Here is a 13,011-nt window from a genome sequence, read left to right on the forward strand (position 1 = left end):
CGGGAAAATTTTTGGCGGGAAAAATTTACAAGGTATTTTAAAGGTTTTTTACAAGGTATTTACAAGTGTTTTGTAAGGTTTTACAATGTATTTTAAAAGGTTTTACAATGTACTTTTAAGGTTTTATAAGGTATTTATAACTCGTAAAACCTTATAAAAAACTTGTAAAACCTTATAACTTGTAAAAACCTTATAAAATAGCTTGTAAAATCTTATAATATCTTATAAATACCTTGTAAATACGTTGTAAAGCCTTTTAAAATACATTGTAAAACCTTATAAATACCTTGTAAAAAACCTTTAAAATACCTTGTAAATTTTTGGCGGGAAAAATTTTCCCGCCAAAAATTTAACGCCAAAAAAATTGCGGAATCACTTTTCCCGCAAAAAACTTTTTTTGGCGGGAAAATTTTTTGGCGGGAAAAAATTTTACGGGAAAATTTTACAAGGTATTTTAAAGGTTTTACAAATTTTTACAAGTGTTTTGGCGGGAAAAATTGGGGGATCACTTTTCCCGCCAAAAAATATTTTGTATTTTGTGGACCTAATTTTGTTATATTTCCTTATATATTTATGATATCTTTTATTAAAAGAAGGGTAATTTAGTCATTTTGTACATAAAAGGGGTATTTTTAAAAATGGACATCCAAAAGGGGCATTTTTGAAAAGGGGTATTGAAAAAGGGGCATTTTTGTGAGTCTCCCTTAATTATAAACAATTTAATATTTTCTTTACAATTTGTTATTAGGAATATTTATAAGTACATTACACAATTCGTTCTACTAAAAACACGCACAATATTAAAATCAACGTATGTAAATCAATATTCTCCCGCGGTGGACCGCGGGTCCGATCCTAGTTCCCTATGTATAATGACTCCATCTCTTTATTTAAAAAAAAAACATTTTTATGAGTTTATGCTATGTTAATTATATCTTTGATCATGGTTTTATCTATTATTTATGTGTTGTTGCATTTGAAAGTTTATCTCTTATGAGTTCATGCTATGTAATTTTATACTTAATTTTGAGAGAATTTTATTATTATAACTATTAGAGATTATATAAACAAGTAAAAATATTTCTTTTATCAACATATATAACTAATTAATAAAATTGAATATATTTAAAATGTAATTTAATATGATTTAAAGGATACTCCTATTAATTAGAAATCTTCTAATTTGATAAAATTTAAAATAAATATTCAAGTAAATTACATTACAAATATTAAACTATAATTAAAAAATAGCAATGTAGGTAAAAAATCATTAAATTTTTTAACATGCACTAAAAATAATACTATTATTTTATTGGATTTCGTACCAGTACTACACATGCTCTAATAGCCTCTTATTCATAGACAAACCCTGATATTCATAGCAATGCATGATCTAACTCTGATTCTATCTCAGTGGAAACCATGAGCCAAGTTGATTTCTCCGGTAAGGTCTCTCTTTCGATATCTTGCTTGAATCGATATAAATGTTATATTGTAAATTATTGGTTAATGGATGTACGTAATTCTATTGTATCTTCGTAATTGTTTATATGCTTCTCCGTTTTGTATAGATGGTTACATATGCGTCTCTGGGACGTCGAGGATTACCCAATCCCTCAAGATTTCGAACCTCGTTTGATTTTTAAGAATATCAACTCAGCTCTTTCGAAACTGGGTTTTGGTGGTTCGTTTTTGGGAATCGAGGCTTATGGTATGAAGGAGATCCCCGAAGCCTTATCTGAAGAATTGATCGAAGACGGAATGATCATGTACAATGTTAACCCCAAAGGTATATTCCTTTACCTAAACATCTTAACACTTTTTCTACTTATATTTATGTATGTCAGTCATGACTCATGACCTACCTAAATCTCTGTTGATATGTATATAGGTTCAGTTAATTTAATGATACGGGACATTACGAACATAGAATCTAACTATTCTGATAAGCCACACAATTTGATGGTAATCTCCAAAAAAATCCCTGAAGACAATGAGTCCATGAGGGTTCTTTCGGCTTTGAAATCCAGAGGTCGCAATGTTCTGTTGGTACAGCCTGACGATGAGACCGCATCAGAAAAGCTATTTCTTACTCCAGAGTCCATATCTGACTGTACAAGATATTTAAATGGAGAAAAGCGTATAGACGAAATTGTTGACTATACTTCTTCTTGTACTAGCTGGGAAACTGATACTGATACTGATACTGAGAAAGAGGAGGAGTCCAATGTTCTCTTGGTACAGCCTCATGGTGAGGCCGCATCATCAGAAAAGCTGTTTCATACTTCAAGCTCAGTATCTGATTGTACAAACCTATTAGATGGAGGAAGTATTATGGACCAAAGCGTAAGCTCACAAGGTGTTGACAATATCACTACGTGATCTATTTTTATTTTTATTTGTTTATGCATGCCTTATCCGGTTTGCAAAGATGACGTTCTCGGATCGGATGACTTAGTGGATGAATATCGGAAAGCCAAAATTTACTTTCTTCCCGGAGGTGAATTCTCTCAACTCTTTGTCTCTCTTACATATATGTATATGTAATCTCTTTCTCCGATCATGCATGTATATTTTATTATTTTTACAGGTGATAAGAATGCGAGATTTTATAGGATGATACATGACATTCAATTGTGGAAAATAGATACATTACCTCTGAGGTATCCTACAGAATCAACTGTGATCGTCATCTCAAACAACATCCCAGGTGACATTGACTTCATCGAATGTCTTAATTGTTCAGCTTCGAGAGGTTACAATAACCTCTTAGTACAGCCTAATGAGGCTGCACCCGAAAAACCAGAGACCTCAGAATAAGTATCTTGGCCATTCTGAATGGTTTTACTGAAAAACCAGAGACCTCAGAATGGTTTTACTGAAAAACCAGAGACCTCAGAATGGCCAAGATACTTATTACATGGAGGTTACAATAACCTCTTAGTACAGCCTATCGGTCTAATCAGATATTTACTGCCGCGCAATCAATAGTTGTTTCCATTGAGCGGAAGAAGAAACATAAGGCAGCAGAAGAGCGGTGCATATACCCGTTTTGCTACTGGTATGAGTACAGAGATGATCATAACCGTTGTAATAACATTAATGTCTCGACAAGTAAACATGGTTGCAGCGGATTTATATATAGAACGATCAGTTTTATTCTAATTTCTAGTTGCTTATTGTAAGCCTAAAATTGTAGTGTTTGTTTTATTAATTCTGTTTTTCAGCTATTTAATCATCTTGTTCGTTTTCGTCATTTATATCCGAAATGGAGATGTAAATGCTGAAGCATGTTTTGCTTTTGTTGTGGAAGACCATGTTCTCAACAAATCTCACTTGTTCAGTTGTTCAACATTTTCGTCATCTTTCAATAACCAAAGACAAAAAAACTGCCATTTTATTTACATATGAAATATCTCCAAATATGGTGTGAATTGAGTAATTTCTCCAAATATGGTGTGAATTTGTACAAGAAAAATTGAAAGATGTTGTGTATTTAGAAACAAAATATTTTAAATTATACTTAACTGTAATTCTTTCTTAGAATAGGAAAAAATATGATACTTTTTTAATAAAAGTTTTACAATTTACTGTATTTTAGAGATTTTACCTTTTTCTTGTATTTTTGGTGTAAAAAATAATTAAAATTGGTAAATTTTAAAATGTTCCTAGTTAATTGATTTCTTAAATACCTTTTAAACCCCCAATAACAATAAGCTTTAAAAAGTTTAAATTACTTTCCCTACTATTCAATAACAATCAAAATTTAACAAAAATGAATAAAGTAATGGATTGAATAATAAAAATTCCCCTTAATGGTAAAGATAAGGAAAACACGTGGCGTTTCTAGATTTGGTAGAATATGAACCAGAGAGAAAATAATAAAGAGAAGAAAAAAACGAACGGTGCTGATAAAAGTGAAAACCTAATCTCGCAATCGCAGACGTTGTCATCTCTCTTCTTTTCTCAAGCGTCCGATCAATCTCTCCTCTTCTCTCGATCTCTCTCCCTCTCTGCCTCCTTTCTTCCTCCAATCAACAAACACCTCTCTGTTTCACTCCCGCCCTTTTTTTCGAATTCTTCTGGTAATCTATCTTCTCTCTCAACTTCTCTGAGTCATAGGGTCATTTCAAATTTCGATTTTTTGTGTTTTGTCTATGATTTTCTTCGTTTTTTGTTGATGGGTTTTGTCTATTTTGTGTTAATTGTCGGAAAGTTAGGTTTTTTTTCTGAGATGGCGGAGTCACAGGCCAAGAGTCCCGGAGGCTGTGGAAGCCATGAGAGTGGTGGAGATCAAAGTCCGAGGTCGTTACATGTTCGTGAGCAAGATAGGTTTCTTCCGATTGCTAACATAAGCCGTATCATGAAAAGAGGTCTTCCTGCTAATGGCAAAATTGCTAAAGATGCTAAGGAGATTGTGCAGGAATGTGTCTCTGAATTCATCAGCTTCATCACCAGCGAGTATGTCCTTTACCTTTTAACACTTCTGTGTTGTGTTTGCTCTTGCTGAATGTTTAGAGGCTTGGTGGGAATGTTGAGATTTAGTTTCAAGTCTTAAACTTTATGGTGATTTTTGGGTTTTTCTTAACTAGTGAAAGTTGAGGCCTTTTTATTCCTTACATTGGTTGCTCTTTCTTGTTGTTGTTCTGCTTTGTTTGGCTTTGATGTTGCATATTAAATCATTCAGGTTAGGTTTACAAAGATTCGTTTGTAAGATGCAATGGTTTTTTTATAACTTTGATGAGCAGAGCGAGTGATAAATGTCAAAGAGAGAAAAGGAAGACCATTAATGGAGATGATTTACTTTGGGCAATGGCCACTTTAGGATTTGAAGACTACATGGAACCCCTGAAGGTTTACCTGATGAGATATCGAGAGGTATGTTCTGGTTTTTCCATATTTTCAGCTTCAATCCAATCAGTTACCTAACTTTATTTTCCATACCAAGAACAAAAGATTCAGTTTTGAGTATGATGTTAATTAGTTTTGCTGAAAGTTTTTGAATTTCACTCACTTACTCTGTTTTTCCTTTTCTTGTTTCTTTTTCTACTACCTGAACTGGAAAATCGCAGATGGAGGTCAGTGGTTCCTCATCTTCTATTTCTTGTTCATTCCTAAAACTTGCAACTATCTTGATAGTTTCGAGAATCATCCATTGAATATTATCGTTTAGGCAACTCGTGTATTAAATTATTGATGCTTCCCTCTTGTCTTAAACTATCGATAGGGTGACACAAAGGGATCAGCAAAAGGTGGGGATGCAAATGCAAAGAAAGATGGGCAATCAAGCCAAAATGGCCAGGTAGATGTCTCAAATCTCATGCTTTTTTTACATTTTATTTGTCTTTGCATTTATCTGCGTGTGTTCTCTCTTCTGCTTTAGCTATGACACCAACGGGTTTGGTTTACCATTTGGCAGTTCGCTCACCAAGGCTCTTTCTCACAAGGTCCTTATGGGAACTCTCAAGTAACGTTTCCTCGCTTTTCTTTCACACTCATTCTTCTCTTCCGTATCCATAGCTTAAGAGCGCTGTGGAACCCAATAATCGTGTTTTTGATGAACTATTAGACCTATACAGAACTGAAAATATGTAAAGCATCACTTTTAAAAGCTGAAAAAATCTCTGAACTAATTTTACATATGACTCGGTATAATTGTAGGCTCAGCAGCATATGATGGTTCCAATGCCGGGAACAGACTAGTATAAGGAGTATTCAACTTTGGCATGTTCCACCAAAAGAGGTTAATCTTATCTGTATATTATTTGTGCTGTGTAAGAGTTTTGCTATGCACAACTTGTGACAATAATCATCTCATTGTTTTGTTTTTTATTTCCTTGGATTTGTTCTTAATATGTCATCAATTCAGTCTATTTTTATAATTGGTTTGTTGATTATTTCATCATAAACGTTTCAACATCGGTCTAAAGAATGAATACATATTTGGAACATCATCGATAACGTGGAAAGATCCAGAATCTGTTAAACAACCCTACCTAAAATAGTAGGAACCCGAAATTTGATGTTTTAATTCCCTGCGTTATCTTTATTCTTATAGTAACGAAACAAAATTAGATGCTTATTGTTGTTATTTGGTTACAGTTGTTTTAATCGCGGCGTTATCTGTTAAACCAAATTAGAGATACCAAAAAAAAAAAAAAGTTAGTCGGAATAATCCAACGGTCAAAATTTCACAAATCAACGGATCACGTTCATTTCGGGCTCACTTAACATTGATAATATTAATATTAATAAATAAATAAGAAACCGCCGATTTGCTTCGTTTCAAATTCTGTCATCTTTTTTTGCGAATCCTCCTCCTTGGAAAATCTCGAGCGATAAAGCTACTTTTGATCGAATCTGTGGATTGTCTATGGGAGAAGAGAACGAGAACTGGAGAAGAGAGCTCGACGATATCAATGGGCTTAGTCTGATTGATATCTCCGTCGAAGATGATAACCTCCTCTTCTCTTCCTCTCTCGATCCCACCACCTTTGAATTCTCAGGTAATTTCAATTTCCATCTTCAATTTCTGGAAATTGTTAATTCTCATTGCGATCTTGTGGTTTGGTTCATGATTACGTTTTTTTTCTGATGATGATGGATTTAGAGACTGATAAGGAAGACAGAGGTCTTTGTTTATTTGGCGATACACATAATTGTTGTGATGAAGAGACTTTGGTATCTACTAATTTAGAAGAGAAGGAGCCTCATAAGATGATGAAGACTAACTTACGCAAGAGTCTTGCTTGGGATAAAGCCTTTTTCACCAATGCAGGCAAGTTTTTTTCTTTTGCTGTGTGTTCGGTAGATTTTTTATTTATTTAGTTAGTGTGTATTTGTTTACTTTTGCTGAGATATGTTGTTGAATTTAGGTGTTTTGGAACCGGATGAACTGTCTAGTATGATGGGGAGGAAAAGTTTACCAACGGTTCAAGAGGATTTGCTTAGATCAACAGAGTCCATATCTACATTGAAAAGTGACTGCACTGTGGAGACTGGTCAGGAATTTGTTATGTTTGATGCTGCAACACCTGACAAGAGTAAGGACTTTGGAGCCACAGAGGCAGTACCTACCCCAAGTAAGCTTTGTTTGTTTTAGCAGATATATAAGGTTCTGTTATGAATCTCAAATTGACCATCTTTTTTACATTTCTCATTTGAAATATGTAGCTACAAGTACACTAGACGACCCTGGCTCTGAGGATAATGTAAGTGCCAAAAAAACTTTAAGCTATGGTTTAATCTTGCACTCCCTCTCTGATTAACCATGTCTTTGGTTTGTTTGTTTCTCAGATGAAACCCAATCCTATTCGTAAAAGGCCAAGTATTAGGGCACAAGGATTAGGGATGTCGACAAAGCAGGTATGTTGATGACTCTCTATATATGTGCTTGTCTTGTTAAAGCAACTGACATGATAAAAGTGGTAGAAAATGTTGAGCTGTACAAATGAATTCAAAGTGGAAGCAAACTGATATTAAGCTTTTTTTGGTTGTTTGGTTGTGGTACATTTTCTATAGCCCGTCGCTTCAAAAGAACACAACACATCCATTTCCAGGCCATCCAGTAGACTCGGCAAAACTATAAGAGCTTTGGTAGATACTAACAAAGCCATACAAGAAACTAATCCTAATTTATCTGGAGGTTAGTCATAACTCTTTTTTAAAGATGTCTTTACGTGTCTTTCCAAACTATCTCTTTCTTTACTTCCGCATCTTACCGTGATCTTACAGGTAAAGAGCCTTTGGCTTCCAGAGTTCCAATTTCAAGAAGAACTCGACCCATTGTATCAACACCTGTAGTGCCTTTTAAATCTGCTTTACGTTCTTCAGTCGCCTCCAAGAATGAATTAACATCTTCTTGTTCTTCTATTGAGAGCTGTCTCAGTGTTTCGTCAAACGCTTCTCACAAGCCTTCTTTAGATTCAGTAAAGCGGAAGAAAGATCAGAGTTTAAGAATAGCTTCCCATTCTTTGGCAAATAGACCAACATCCAGCGGTGGATCTAGAAATATAAACCAGCCTAAAGTTCCACCCCTCTCGGCCAGTAGGAAATACAAGTTCAATGGATCACGTCTTAGTTCTAGCGTTGACTGGTCATCAGGATCACCGCGAGCTTCTACACCTAATAAAATGGCTAAAAGTACCAAGAAAAGTGTCCATGGTGATAGCAGTCCTGCAGCTGATGATACAAAACAAACTTTGAGACCTCTGAACAATTCTAAAGATGTATCTGTTGTCCAAGATGACCCTAAGCCGGATAAACAAGGCACAAAACGTGGTTCAGTTGTCAGTGGTGGCGATTTGCCTTCTGCTTCCATGATGAAACCAACGGGACTCCGTGTGCCATCACCAAAAATCGGCTACTTTGACGGAGTAAGTTCCCAAATTCATGAAATCCTTTGCAAATGAACTAGAAAGTAATCAGAGTAACATTTGACAAAGAATTATATCTAATCCATATCTATGTGGAATCTCATTACGTATATGAATGGTTGTTGTTAACAGGCGAGGAGCAGCGTTGCACGAACACCCACGGGATCGTGTACTGGTCCGGTAAGTGGCTTGGCAAAACATGGAGCCTTTAGTCCCAATGAATCAACTGCAAGTAGAACCAAGTCTGCAAAGTCCCAACCCACAATGTCTAAAGCAAAGGTCCGTCCTGTTTCAAGGAGTTCAAGGCTGATTGTCTCGGCTTCACCAAAGCTTACCAACAAAAGGTATTCAAAAGTCAGTGCAGAGGAACAACTCGAATAATATAGCGTCAGTGATGAAGCCAAATCAAAAAATTTATGATTTACCATAAGTTTTTAGGTAAAAGACCAGATGGACAAGTGCTCTGCCATGTATAGCTTTGATTTGTACTTGCAGTCTGGTTCGTTATCGATTTTCTAAAGTAAAAAATATCAACTTGTATATCGAGTTTTAAAACCTTCTTTTGAACAATACAGTATATTTTCATTCATATGTATTAGCTGAAATATTTCTGCATCTTTGCCGAATAGCGAGATGAGCAATCACGATTAGAACAAGAAGAGCAAAGATGGTGTAAGTAACAACCAAGTCCAGCTTCATAAATGTTGATCAGAGTTTCAGCTACGTCAATAGACGGAAAAACAAAAGTAGTTCACAATACAGTTTTAGGCAACAAAAACATGTCTACACATTGAAACTTACGAAAGAAAACAAGCGAATATTACAGACAGACAATGGTGGTTTTTTTTTTCCTGAACTTCAATGATCATTTCGGACTTTTCTTCAGTAACACACCAATCTTCTTCAGCATACTCCCATTCTTCTTCTTTGGCGATGACAATTCGTCATCCGTTTCACCCATATAAGGCGACATGTTGACGTTTCTCCTCCTCAACGGGCTCTCTAGCGATCCTGTTCTCTCCACGTACTTCCCATTACTGTTATTGTTGTTGTTACCACCAGAGAGCATTGTAGCTGCGGCTTCAGCTGCTTTCCTCCATTGATCACACTGAACCTTGAGTCTCCTCAGCTCAGCTTCTAGTTCGGTGTTGGTGACTTGTGCCGCCCCTAGCTGTTCTGTTGCGTTTTCGGCTCTCTTCCCGCTCTTATCTGCTTCCTCTGTCAGACTCCCAAGCTTCGCTAAGGCCTCATCGATAGCCTTGTTCTTCTCGCTCTGGATAGTCTCCATTTCGCTCCTGAGACTCTCGTTCTGCGACATTACGCTCTGCAGCTCCATCTCCTTGTCCATTAGATTCGCTCTCAACTCCATCACCTCGAATTCTAGCTTCTTGAGTTCACCCGTATCCTCAGGCTTTTTCTGGTTCAAGTTGTTCTCCAAGTTTAAGTTTACTTCTTCTTTTTCTTTGATTTTAGAGTTAAGTAACTCGTTTTCATCGACGAGTATCCTGAGCTTAGCTTCCTTATCCATTAACCGTTCATGCAAAGACTCTCTTTCAGCTTTGGTTCTCTTCAGTTCTTCCCCTAACTCGGCCTCTCTCTGCGCATATCCGGATTTTACTTCCTCGACTTGTTCATAAGCAGTTCTGATCTGCAACGTGCTCTGGATATACTCTTCATGGTACCTTCTCTCAGTTACTTCCACTGCAGATTTCAATTGGCTAATCTCTTTCCTTGCAACGTTTATCTCTTCCTTGAGCTGTTCCACTGACGACGAGTCCCCGTTAGCGTTTCCTCGGGATTCATCATCTTCCTCAAGCTGTCTCACAAGTTGCTCTAGTGACTTTACCTCGGATTTAGACTGCTCTAGCTCAGTTGTTAGTGAATTACAAGTTTCAGACATCTTCATACCATCTGAACGTAACATCTCAAGCGTCAAGTTCGCTATCTCTAATTGCTTTTCAATTCCCGACACATTTTCATGCGCCCGAGCTTCCCCTTCCTTTGCATCAAACAGCTCACCTCTTAGTTTCTCGACGAGTGACAGAGTCTCGTTGAGTTCCATCCTTAAGTTCTCAACGTTTTCAGATTCAGACAGCTGTGCTTTCAGTTTCTGGACCTCGTTCATGGTAGAAGATAGAGCAGCGGAATCCATGGCGTGCTGTCTCTGCATTGCTTCAAGTTCAGACTGCCACGCTTTGTCTCGTTCTTGAGAGAGCTTACGAAGCTCATCGATCCTGGAATCCTCAGAGGCATTAATCTCCATTAACTGCTGCTTTGTTTCCTCTGCTTCATCTTGAGCTTCCTTCTTCAAAGCTTCTGAAGCGCTTAGCTGTTCCTTTGCCTTCTTTAGCTCCTCTTGAAGCTGAGATATCTGAGATGCCACTTCGGATGTTTTTCCTGTCCGTTTCTTTTGAATCTTGCACACAAAAGCAACAATAAATATAAACAACTCAATTAGGCAACGGATTCATCACATATCACAAATCACATAAACACATATCAAGCAACAAGCCATAATACTAACAATCAGAACAAATGGTACATTTCTCTGTTAGTTATTGCAAAGACTCCAGAATCAACAACTTTAAAGGTTTTATTAGTTATTGTATGAAACAATACATAGACAAACAATACATAGCAGCACCATGAGTGAGTTTTGGGCTCTCAAAAAGACAACAACACAAACTGAGACAAGTATGAGTCAAATCATATAGGCATTGATTTACAAAGCATTGTGCAAAGCTACTAGTACCTCATTAACAGGGGTTCTTGGAGAACGTCGATCAGCAACTACTTTTGGGCTTTGAGTTTTTGGTGTCCTGATTTTCGGGTTAGGAGACGAGACAAGGTCGGATTCTGTAGTCTTGAGCTTACGAGCAGTTTTAGAAGTTGGTGTAGGAGATTTCTTCTGAGGCACCTCCAACGATCCAGGCCTATCATCACAATAACGCGTAATTAAACAAACGAAAGGAAGAATCGAAAACACCTAATATACATCCCAAGAACCATTGAAACAAATCAAGACTCCAATAACTATAACCAAAAATCTCCAATGACCACATCAAAGACTCTAAAAGACACACAAAAGAGAACTTTGAACAAAAGTGAATATTATCACCTAGGTTTTGGAGTCTGCATTGCTTGGGATTAGAGTTCTAAAACACTCCTTTTTGGGTCCTTTGAAGAAGAACCTGAAAAAAGAACATGAAGAGAAACTGTGTGTGTGAGAAAGAAGCAAGAAACACAAATCAGTATTATAAGATTATCATAAGCAAGCATATACAACAAACTCAACAGAAGTACAAAGCTTAAGCAAGTGTACAAAAACAAAAACCCCTAACAAACTAAACTATACAAAGATATTAGCTTCAAAGAGACTCCATTTGAAACTACTACCACTACCACCAAACCAAGGCAACAAGACAAACATAAAAGAAACTGTTCACAGTCAAAGGAAAACAAAAAAACAAAAAGGAGAAGTTTTTATCAATGTGATTCAATCTAATCACAAAGATAAACCCAATTACAAGCAAAAAAAGTACATATATATTCCACATAATCTTTTTTTTTTAGTTGTCAAGTCATCAATTTTAGTTTTGTTTTCTCTTCAAAATTTTGGAATCTTTTGAAGGGGGAGATAATAACATTAACAATTTATGTCATTTAGTTTAACGTGGGCTCTGGTTTTATTAGGTGGATCTTCCCCAAAATAGACAACAGATCTTAAAAGAAACTAACCAAGCTAGAAATTTCCATTTAAACCTAACCGAGAACATTTTTCCAGAAAAATCAAAACTTGGAAAAAAAAAACCTTTCATTGAAACAACATAAACACTTTGCTTTTTCCTAAAAATATTTAAAATAAATTAGCTGAATCTTCAAGAACAAACCCAGAAAAGAGTAAACATAAAAACCAACCCAAACCCTCAAAAGATTAACACTTTCTGCAACATAATAACTCAAAAACAGAACTAAAATTTTAGGTATTTCGAACCCATCAACGAAAGAAACAGATAAAAACCTAATTTTTAGGTATTTCAAACAAATAAAGAAGAGAGAGAGAGGAGTGGTGGTGTTGGATGTTCTTCACCTGCAACTACTGTGGCTTTAGCTTTCCTCTTTTGGTCCGAAATGGTTTGAGAACAGAGAAATCGAAATGTAATGAAGAAAAGATGAAAGATTGCAGAAGCTAAACTACGGAAGGGTTTTTAGACCAATTGAGCTTTGGACATCATCTTCTTCCTCTCTCTTTGTCCCTAATGTTGTTCTCTCACTGACTCTGCTCGTTTCCCAAGTCTTTTCTTTTTCCTTTTTTTTTTCCAGTGAACTGTCTATTTGTTTACACATTAATATCCAGAAAGAGAAAAGAGAGGGACTGTGAAAAAAATAGATTAAATTGAGAAATCATGATGTTGCCCCGATACTTTTTGTTTTATGTCAATTGAGTCTTCTGGGCAAAAAAACCGAACCCGAGTACCCGACCCGAAAAAACCGGTTCGAGGCGGGTACGGGTATTAGCTATTTATCCTATTGGATTTTGTATTGCCGTACCCGTAGGTATAGGGTAAAATCCGATCCGAACCCGATACCCGAACGGGTACCCGATTACCCGAAATTACATATACTTATACATATA

The 13,011-nt window shown here is 36.3% G+C and overlaps 4 protein-coding genes across 6 annotated transcripts; 3 read left to right on the forward strand and 1 right to left on the reverse strand.

The window, feature by feature from the left end:
- Positions 1–1,576: 1,576 nt before the first annotated feature.
- LOC110229570 lies at positions 1,577–2,829 on the forward strand. Its single transcript, XM_021030168.1, has 2 exons — positions 1,577–1,789; positions 1,892–2,829. The coding sequence occupies exons 1-2, from the start codon at positions 1,582–1,584 to the stop codon at positions 2,380–2,382; spliced, it is 699 nt and encodes a 232-aa protein (XP_020885827.1). The 5' UTR covers positions 1,577–1,581; the 3' UTR covers positions 2,383–2,829.
- A 1,017-nt stretch (positions 2,830–3,846) lies between these two features.
- On the forward strand, positions 3,847–5,905 carry LOC9315716 (nuclear transcription factor Y subunit B-8). Of its 2 annotated transcripts, none has more exons than XM_002879603.2 (7): positions 3,847–4,085; positions 4,217–4,461; positions 4,749–4,878; positions 5,073–5,078; positions 5,228–5,302; positions 5,420–5,467; positions 5,662–5,905. In XM_002879603.2, exons 2-7 carry the CDS (start codon positions 4,235–4,237, stop codon positions 5,701–5,703), a joined length of 528 nt encoding a protein of 175 aa, XP_002879649.1. In that variant the 5' UTR covers positions 3,847–4,085; positions 4,217–4,234; the 3' UTR covers positions 5,704–5,905. The 2 variants fall into 2 exon arrangements, with proteins under 2 accessions (XP_002879649.1, XP_020883881.1); XM_021028222.1 differs by having other exon boundaries at positions 3,848–4,085; positions 4,221–4,461; positions 5,662–5,897.
- Positions 5,906–5,996: 91 nt separating this feature from the next.
- Positions 5,997–8,964, forward strand: LOC9315717 (TRIO and F-actin-binding protein). Its single transcript, XM_002879604.2, has 8 exons — positions 5,997–6,506; positions 6,611–6,778; positions 6,876–7,082; positions 7,174–7,211; positions 7,297–7,365; positions 7,522–7,645; positions 7,735–8,375; positions 8,508–8,964. The coding sequence occupies exons 1-8, from the start codon at positions 6,374–6,376 to the stop codon at positions 8,754–8,756; spliced, it is 1,629 nt and encodes a 542-aa protein (XP_002879650.2). The 5' UTR covers positions 5,997–6,373; the 3' UTR covers positions 8,757–8,964.
- Positions 8,965–9,048: 84 nt separating this feature from the next.
- LOC110229127 (interactor of constitutive active ROPs 2, chloroplastic) lies at positions 9,049–12,810 on the reverse strand. Of its 2 annotated transcripts, none has more exons than XM_021028221.1 (4): positions 12,466–12,810; positions 11,494–11,566; positions 11,128–11,308; positions 9,049–10,791 (listed from the first exon to the last, which is right to left on the reverse strand). In XM_021028221.1, exons 2-4 carry the CDS (start codon positions 11,511–11,513, stop codon positions 9,241–9,243), a joined length of 1,752 nt encoding a protein of 583 aa, XP_020883880.1. In that variant the 5' UTR covers positions 11,514–11,566; positions 12,466–12,810; the 3' UTR covers positions 9,049–9,240. The 2 variants fall into 2 exon arrangements, with proteins under 2 accessions (XP_020883880.1, XP_020883879.1); XM_021028220.1 differs by having other exon boundaries at positions 11,494–11,562; positions 12,465–12,728.
- Between the last annotated feature and the right edge of the window lie 201 nt (positions 12,811–13,011).

Source organism: Arabidopsis lyrata (genome assembly GCF_000004255.2).
Source record: "Arabidopsis lyrata subsp. lyrata unplaced genomic scaffold ARALYscaffold_4, whole genome shotgun sequence".
Lineage (NCBI taxonomy): Eukaryota > Viridiplantae > Streptophyta > Magnoliopsida > Brassicales > Brassicaceae > Arabidopsis > Arabidopsis lyrata.

Bases quoted from the DNA above. Each gene is read 5' to 3' on its own strand.
- LOC110229570 (XM_021030168.1), top strand. From the start codon at position 1,582: ATGCGTCTCTGGGACGTCGAGGATTACCCAATCCCTCAAGATTTCGAA. The intron at 1,790-1,891 runs GTATATTCCTTT...ATATGTATATAG, and splicing joins GTACAATGTTAACCCCAAAG to GTTCAGTTAATTTAATGATA.
- LOC9315717 (XM_002879604.2), top strand. From the start codon at position 6,374: ATGGGAGAAGAGAACGAGAACTGGAGAAGAGAGCTCGACGATATCAAT. The intron at 6,507-6,610 runs GTAATTTCAATT...TGATGGATTTAG, and splicing joins CACCACCTTTGAATTCTCAG to AGACTGATAAGGAAGACAGA. The intron at 7,366-7,521 runs GTATGTTGATGA...CATTTTCTATAG, and splicing joins TAGGGATGTCGACAAAGCAG to CCCGTCGCTTCAAAAGAACA.
- LOC9315716 (XM_021028222.1), top strand. From the start codon at position 3,863: ATGAACCAGAGAGAAAATAATAAAGAGAAGAAAAAAACGAACGGTGCT. The intron at 4,462-4,748 runs GTATGTCCTTTA...TTTGATGAGCAG, and splicing joins ATCAGCTTCATCACCAGCGA to AGCGAGTGATAAATGTCAAA. The intron at 5,303-5,419 runs GTAGATGTCTCA...ACCATTTGGCAG, and splicing joins AATCAAGCCAAAATGGCCAG to TTCGCTCACCAAGGCTCTTT.
- LOC110229127 (XM_021028221.1), bottom strand. From the start codon at position 11,513: ATGCAGACTCCAAAACCTAG. The intron at 11,309-11,493 runs GTGATAATATTC...TTGTGATGATAG, and splicing joins ATGCAGACTCCAAAACCTAG to GCCTGGATCGTTGGAGGTGC. The intron at 10,792-11,127 runs GTACTAGTAGCT...TTTGTGTGCAAG, and splicing joins CAAGAACCCCTGTTAATGAG to ATTCAAAAGAAACGGACAGG.